At 39.6% G+C, this 8,399-nt stretch overlaps 1 protein-coding gene across 1 annotated transcript in view; it reads right to left on the reverse strand.

The window, feature by feature from the left end:
- Window positions 1-316: 316 nt before the first annotated feature.
- The window catches only part of GOLGA3 (golgin A3), a 22,289-nt gene continuing 14,206 nt past the window's right edge, over window positions 317-8,399 (reverse strand). Inside the window, exons 14-23 of the mRNA XM_010143858.1 lie at window positions 7,580-7,796; window positions 6,732-6,875; window positions 5,899-6,096; window positions 5,234-5,350; window positions 4,652-4,791; window positions 3,738-3,870; window positions 3,402-3,524; window positions 2,830-2,994; window positions 1,749-1,912; window positions 317-758 (exon numbers count right to left, since the gene is read on the reverse strand). Of these exons, the coding sequence (XP_010142160.1) occupies window positions 551-758; window positions 1,749-1,912; window positions 2,830-2,994; window positions 3,402-3,524; window positions 3,738-3,870; window positions 4,652-4,791; window positions 5,234-5,350; window positions 5,899-6,096; window positions 6,732-6,875; window positions 7,580-7,796 (1,609 nt within the window). The 3' untranslated portion in view covers window positions 317-550. The remainder of the gene's footprint in view (window positions 759-1,748; window positions 1,913-2,829; window positions 2,995-3,401; window positions 3,525-3,737; window positions 3,871-4,651; window positions 4,792-5,233; window positions 5,351-5,898; window positions 6,097-6,731; window positions 6,876-7,579; window positions 7,797-8,399) is intronic.

An 8,399-nucleotide genomic window follows, 5' to 3' on the forward strand; every position in this document is an offset into this window, starting at 1 on the left:
ACCTGTTATCTGAATTTCAAGATTATAGGAGGGAGGAGAGATGATGCTCAGAATACCCAGGTTCTCAACCACTGCTAATGGCTGAACATGAGCAGAACTTATTTTTCCCTGTGATTTGGATTAAACCCAAGACGGGAGAAAACAAGACAAAAAAAATCCCCAACCCAAACCCCAGATGTTACATAATTAACAGTCATTCCTTAACAAACTCGCCCAGACTGAAGAAATACAGACCTGGAATCAGATTCTCCTCTTGACCTCATTTTAAACCTTCATCTGAATCTCTTACTAAACCCCAAAACGAACTAGATTTACCACTTGTCAGTCCCCAACACGATGGAATTATTACGGTAAGGTTTCAAACAACCCCTCGAATAGCATATTCTGCATTTAACATTACACCGGTTTCTCACTCCCATGCCTTTTGCTCCCACAGGCAAAGGCATACCAACTCTGAACACCACTTTAAAAAATGAAATAAATAAATAATTCTGATAAAGATCTGTTTACATACTTAAAGCAATAGGAAGAAAGACAACTGATAAGGAGGTTATAGTGTCAAAGCTTCCTTGTCACTAGCACTACAATTCTGTTTCTTTTCATCTGCAGTAGGATTCTCCTTCTGATCTGATGCAGTTGCAGGACTAGTAGAGGTAAGGTCCATTAGCTGCCCCTCAATCTGAGTCCACGAAGACATTGATTCATGTACTGTAATGGTGTGTTCCTCCATCTGACGCTGAAGGCTGTCCATTTCTTGCCTTTTGAAAGTATTGAGAACAAAAAAGCAAAAATTAACAAGCAGAAAGCTAACTGCTAAATGCAAGATCAGAACATTACTTCTCTGATCCCTGAAACCTAGTCCAAGACTATCTAAGCTATAGCTGTATTCAAGAGAAGGAAGCCTACAGGAATCTTAGGAATTGTCTTTAAGAGCAAAACAAATACACTGTGCTTAATTCAAAACTAAGGGCCAAGAATGCAGCAGCTCCTTTGCTGCACACACTCCTCGTGAGGGATGATGCAGCATGTTTCCTCAGTAACAGCACTCAGGGACTGCAGCTGATGAGCGTGGTACTCTTGCAGGTATAAAGGACAACACGAGAGGAAGACGTGAGGAAAGCAGCACAGAAAAACAACTAGATAAACATACTATGACTTTAGTTAGACTCCAACTTTGCAAAGCAATTAGTCTGGTAGTACAGGATCACACAACATTATCACAGGCTCACTCCCCTCAAACACCAACTGAGGTGATAACAGCAGCTCAGTTTTCCTAATAACTTGGACTTTCTGAGGTTATGGCTTTCCTGCTCAGAATCTCATCAACCTTGAAGGGAAGACTTGATAACCTATTTTTGCCAGGATGAACTTTGGCTGTAGAGATTAGAGATTTCTTATTAACACAGTGTCTGGGCTTCTATCACAAGCAGCCCTTCTGATGCTGTGAAGAGAAAGCAACACCAGGTTTTCCACCAGCCAGAACAACTAGAAATAGCTGTTTCTGCTTTGTTCTGCTGTGTATGATTTAGGATGGGCGCTTTGTCTAGTTTATTGTAAAGGCTTCTTCTCCTACTTCATTACCATATAAACAAACACTTACAATGACAGAACAGCCTAACTGTCCTAAATATAGTCCCCATATGAGGAAAAAACCTCATTTCACAAATCTCTTTTTCCTTAGTCTGGCAGCTGATTTCTTGGAAACATTTTTAAGATTATTTAATATGGTTGAAAATAACAGGTCATACTTTAATTGCCGGAGACAGCTGTTCAGATTTTTTAAAGGCTCCTTGCTCACAGCTGTCGCTGGTTTCAACAGTTCTTCCAGCAAGGCAGCAGGCACTGGACAATCAGGAATCTTGACTGGAGTCACAGGATTTGAAGAGTTATTCTCTCCTTTCAGTTCCTTCCTCTGGTTAAAAGAAAAAAGAAGCCCCAGAAAGACAATGAAGTTATTTCATCAGTGTAATTTTTACCACATCGAAAGAGTCTCACATCTACAGGATTACAGAGCGGGAATCAGGAGGACATCCTTGTTAAGTCTCACGGGTCACAAGCAGAAGTTGCTAACCTAGTGTCATCTGCTAGCCGAGGTCATAAGTGAACAGCATCTAGAAGGACCTACTCAAGAACTCACTCTACTAAAGAAATAAACCACGAAGGATTGATTTAAAGCAAATTACTTGGATCTTCACGACATTTTAGTAACATTATTTCAGTACAGTGAAGAGAACAACTCAGAAAAAAAATCCATTCTGTACAATCAAGGAAAGCCTTTTGGAAATTGTGGAACCTGCAGGATGAGGTACAGTGTCTAGAAGAATCAAACGGAGACTTCCATACGAAATTATTTCTCAATAAGGGAGAGACTTCGAAAGGACAAGAGATCACCTATTACTGCATTTTCTGTGTACTAGTAACTCAAAAGAAACCAGCTTTTGAAACTGTGAAAAGAAGACAAACTAGACAGTATAGAGAAGAGAGACACGGGAACATGAAGGCGGCATTAACTCCACATTTGCCCATGATTCATAATTTAAGCACTACCTTTTTTGCTTTATTAGTCAAAATGTAAATGTAAGAGAACATGCTCAACACCAAGGTTTCTGAAGTAAAAGGTGGGAAGTCAAGATCAGTACAGTTACTTTTGCCTGCCAATCTTCCTGCATTTATCATTTAAATATCAGAACATCACTAAGTCTGCAGGCATTTCAGTTCAGAGTTTCCACCAGGTTTCCTGCAGTGGAGTATTTTACGGTACTGTAATTTAGGAGCATTAGCAGAGTATTTTTCAGCACCCTACAACATGTATTCTCTCTATTTAAATACCTTCTTCATCTTGCCATGCTTCAGGTCCAGCTTCAGTTGCTGGTTCTGCTGCAGCAGCGACTTCATGCTGTTCTTCAGTTCAGTCACTTTAGCCTGCAGCATAAACTTATCCTTCTGAGTCACTGACAGATCTTCCCTCACCACTTCCAACTCAGCCTTGATATTCTAAATGGGAAAAGCAGAGAATCAACACGATACAGGGAAACAGTATAAAAATTCCAGCCAACTAATGCTTTGATCATTTTTTTCCAGTTCCCAGAGGAAACTAGAAAAAGAAACAACACATAGCACTGCTGTTTGAAACCAATTTGCCCTGGCAGAAAACCATAAATGAGAATAAAAAAAATGTCAGTAGCCTATTCTAACGGTGTAAGGTCAAGGAAATAAGAAGCTAACAGCAAAACGAAACTAAGAAAAGATGAGACACTACAAAACATACAGGGCATAAGTTTTTACAAATAAAAAAATATTTTAAAAATAGTATCAGTATAATATGCTTTTAAAGAATAAAAATTACCCCCCTAGAGCAACACCAGTTATGCATCAGAATCTCCACCAGGTAGATTAAATACCTGCAAGACAACTTGTACCCCTTCCAGCTCCTTGTGGCTGCGCTGTTCACTCATATCCAACTGCTGTTTAAGCGTTTCAATTTCTCTTTCTTTTCGTTCTACTTCCCACTTGAGGTCTTCCACCTACCAAGGGAAGAAAAAAAAAAAAAAAGAAGTATCTTTAGAATTATCGACAGGTACAACCATGAAATCCGAAATGTATTATCATGTCTTATGAACCCTTCTTGATTCTAAGAAAACCTAGTAAAACTTCGTTAAAAATGCTGCAATGAAGTCAAATGAAGACATACCGTGCGTCATAAATAAGGATAAACAAGGTAAATGCGCAGGTTTTACCTCTTGGCTTACTACAGGCTGTTCGCTAAGCTTGTCATCCAGCTTTTTCTGCAGAAGTTGGAGCTGAGACCTGGCTTCTGCCAGCTCTTGCTGAAACTCTGACACCTCCTGGGAATGTTTTTCATCCTCTGCTCTGCACAGCAGGATTAAGAGACACAGCAGTTATTTAATCTGACCCTGAAAACACGTACTTCACTGGGTTAGCTATGTAACCGTAAATGACATGACAGTGCTTGGAACCTGGTTAGTTACAGTTTTGACTGAAGGTTTTGCCACTGCATTCACAGCAAGAGTTATATGACAAATTGAGACAGATGCATGAATATATTATTTAATATTGCGAAAAAAGAATATTCCTTGAGCACTGGTAATATCCAGTTACAAACAATAAATTATGCAGTAAAAACCAAAACAAAAAACCTGTGAGGAATTTTGCTTTTGTTTTAGGAGGAACGGCATTAACCTTACATCCGTTCTCATGTAGGTCTGATAACTTCTTTAAAAAGTATCTTCTATACAAGAAAACAAATTGAATTTTAATATATTGTGGAATATATTCAACAACCAAATACATCCTCTGTGTAGTTCCTTGAGGATGTACAAGAGAGAAGAATAATAGGACGTATGTGAAGTGTTAATCCTTAATACTAACATGAAATCGTAGAAATCTATACTGAAACTGTAAAAAAAGCAGACGGTCAAGCCTAAATACAGTGCACTTCAGATTTAACTGAATTACGAAGGGACAGAAAAATGCAAGTATTTCCCTGGAGTCCAAAATGCATCTTACGGTCAGGCTCAGCCGGGTACATTTCAATGTAACACACTCCAGAGCAGCAAAACCAATTTGCTGCTGAGCGGCTTCGAGGATTGGTTTTATTTACTATTTTCTAAGAACTTGGACATTTACTTACTGCAGTTTGTCCACTTCAACCTGAAGGGCTTGGACAAGCAGTTCTTTGGCATGTAGCTCTTTCTTGATTTCACTGAGCTCAAGCATAGCAGCTTTGTAATGGCGACGGTTATGTGCTGCATCCGCTTTGGCTGCTGCTTCCTACAAGGAAAGAAAGATGCAGTATTTGTTCTGCCCCTGAAGGGGAATCAAAGGGGTACTAAACAAATCAAGAAGGAAGTTATGCAGCTGTTAACACTTCGCTTTTTTCCTTCTTAATGCTAATGGCGGTTAATAACTATATATAACGGATGAAACACATTTGTCAGATTGCTTCTTCACGGTGAATTTTTGGATGATCGCTTCAGGACATGGCCCACACATTACAAGTCTTAATGGAACTTCCCTGGTAGTCAGTGAGCATGCTTAACACAGGGCACAACAGAAAAGACATCAACTGATCCTTCAGCCACTGGCCATTGAGACAGAAACCCTGCAGGAAGCAGGTTTTTTTATAAAGCATAAATTTTGTTTCAAGCTACTTTTCAAATACTTAGCATTTACATCACCTTTTAAGTAAATAAACCAAAAGATGAGCCATTACCTGCTTCTTAAGGTCTTTAACTTTTGACTTTTCTTTCTCTAAGGAAGCCTGTAAAGCTTGAATAAGTTGTTGCATTTGCTGATCCTCTTCCTCCTTCCGCTTTAGGACTGCCTGAACCTGCATCACATCATGAAAATAAACGCATGTTTTGTGTGGGCTCTCTGAAAGACCAGAACTGCCAGTGGAGGAAACAAACACAAGCCAAAGCAGGGATTGCAGAACTTCTCGCTGCTGTTCGCTGCTAAGCCTTTCCTCGTGGTACCCTTCAACCTTAAGAGCAGCTGCAGTTAAATGGTAGCTCATTGCCTATATTCCCATTTGCTTATACCCCTTGAATAAATTACTATTGGCATAAAAATGGTTCATGTCCATGAATCCGTATGTAATACACTTCATATGTTCCAACTTACTTGAGCCATACTTTCATTACTGCAATTATTTTAGGGTAATGTGTTTTTTTCCAAAATAAATGGCTCTGTTTAGTGCAAAGTCTCATTTCTGATCTCTTGTTTAGCACCCTACATTACTGTTGTTATATAACACAAGGGAGACCCAGATCTGGAGAAAATTCACCAACTTTTTATCAGATGAGTGAAGACATCTACATCCTGTTACCAGAAATAGGAGCCAATTCCTTTAAGATATTATACCAAAAGGTCAAATACCTGTAGATTCAGTTGTACCAAGTCTGCCTCTCTTTTTGCCAATGCTGTTTCAAGGATATTGTTGTGCTCCCGCAAAGCAGCGTTGGACTGACTAAGACCTGTAAGTTTTCCACGTTCGTGCTCCAGTTCAAGGGCCAACTTCTTATTAATTTCCTCTAAACGTTTTATCTTCCTCCTGAAGCCTCTAGATTCCTGAAGCTATAGCCAAAGAAAAAAGCCAAATCAAATAAAACCCAAATGACTCCAGATTACTACCACAAAAAGCTGTGAGCTACGCTCAGTAAATGTCTTGCCTTCCCAGAGTGGGATTTCTTTTTCCCTTTTCTTTCTTCATTTTTTTTTAATGAACACTTCAAAGTAAGTTCAGTTTGGTATTTTTCCCTTTTGGAAGACTAAAGTGCTTGCTAGAAAGCCAAATCCAGGAGTACTGTTCAGGGGCATATCAAGAGTAGTTGCTATATACAATTCTTTTGTGCAACTCTACAACTGAACACCACCACCCTGCCCTCAAAACCACTGAGCATCTGTGACTCCAGAGAGTTTCAAAAGATAATGATTCATGCGTCCTCACCATCTCATGACCAGACTCAGCTGGTATCTAATACAGGAACTACTTTTTGCTCTCATCTTCTATTCCCCTATGCAACAATGATTCATGAAGCCACAAAGAACCAGTACAGGGCAGCAAAATCAGCAAGTGTCACTCACACGATGTTTCCTATGCAAGATTCCAATTTCCTTGGGAAAAAAATTATGGTACTAATATTTCTCCCTGTCGCTCAGGTACTTTTTACTGTCACCTTCCCATCTACCATGCAAATTCAAGCAATCACCTCATCCTCAAGTTCCAGCACTTTCTCTCTGTATTCTTCAAGCTCCTGGCTGGTAAGTGAAATCACTTCTTGCAGCTCTTTTTCCAGCATCAACTTACTGCTGCTAACAGCTTGCAATTCTGTCTCCAGAGCTTGAATCCTTTCCTACAGACAAAGGGATCACAAGCATGATCAGCGTATCACCCATCCACAGGAGTACATCTGGTTTTGTTGAAAAGCCTACTTCTCTAGCAAGTATTAAATGAGGTGCTAGTGCTTAATGTACATTCTGATGCTCAAAGCTTTCCACCCTGGCATCCAACTACTGCTGTTACAGCATCTAGTATCTGCTCCATTGGTCCCAGGAATTGGGGCTTCCATCGGTAAATTAATTTTCTTATTGCAGGGATAACATATGAGTAAGTTATGGCTACCCTGAATAACTTTTTAACCGTCAATGAGAAAAAAGCAGAAAAGAGAATTTTGGAGAATCTTCAGATGCTGAGCCTTTAAAAAAACAACAAAAACACCCAACACAAAAACCAAACCAACAATAAAAATTAATCTGGAAATTAGCACTAAGGCTGATTATCCTCTTGAGCTTGAATTACAGTTGGTAATCTAACAGATACAAGTAAAACAAAATAAAAAACCACTAACCAAACCTAAGCCTGCCAAATCAGCTCTCTCAAATGTAGTTAAGGAAATTCTCGGTGCTCAGATGCTCAGAACACTGATGCCGTGTTCTTATTGAGCTTTACCTTCCAAATATATTCATCACTTCAGTGTAAAATAATACTTCAAGACTTACATTTACTAGTAAGATAGTTCTATCTTTGTACTAACAATGTTAAAAGACATCTGCATACTTGAGCAATCTGGTTGTTTTCAGAATCAGAGATTTGTGCTTTTAGTTTGCTCAGCTCTGCTTCGGCAGATTCCTTTGCAGCGAGAGATTCCTGTAGCCGACGACTGAGAATGCCGACGGCGTTCTCATAGGCTTTATGTTTTGCTTTCATCTCTTTCTGAGCACTTGTCAGATCTGACCCCAGACGCTTCATTTTCTGTTTCTGCTCAGTAATGGCCCTAGAGTGAAAGGAAAAACAAAAACAGCAGGTAAAAAAACAACTGCCTGAAAACGGTACTAAAAAGACGGATTTTTCACATGGCCAAATAAAACCCAACATTCACTTCTCTCCCCTCACCCCAGAGTGACCCATCTCATCAGAGAAATCCATGAGGTTGGTGAGGTACAGTTCGGCCCTCGGCGAGATAATACTTGAAGACTCTTGATAACATTCTAAGAAAATATGGTAATTAAGAGGTCTTTGTCAGGATTATTGGAACTCCACTATGAAGGAATATATAACACCCTCTCTAAAAACAACACAAAATTTAGAGTAAGAATCCAGTCTAATCAGAGATCCTTGGTGGATATGTCACGTATCATAAAAACCCTGTGGTCACCAGTGGGGGGGGGGGAAAAAGTGCTTCTCATTCATGCCAACATTGTAGGCAGTCAAGGCTAAAACTCAGTGAATGGAATCCTGTATGGCAGACACTACTAATTAAAAGTAAGGGAATCAGAGGGGAGGCTGCACCTCCTGGGTAGCACGCAGCAACACTTTGCCGCAGATACAATTCTACGACTCTCTGGCTATTTCAACTTCCCAAAGGAAAAACTAGGAA

The sequence above is a fragment of the Buceros rhinoceros genome, unplaced genomic scaffold (assembly GCF_000710305.1).
Source record: "Buceros rhinoceros silvestris isolate BGI_N320 unplaced genomic scaffold, ASM71030v1 scaffold33899, whole genome shotgun sequence".
NCBI classification, from domain to species: domain Eukaryota; kingdom Metazoa; phylum Chordata; class Aves; order Bucerotiformes; family Bucerotidae; genus Buceros; species Buceros rhinoceros.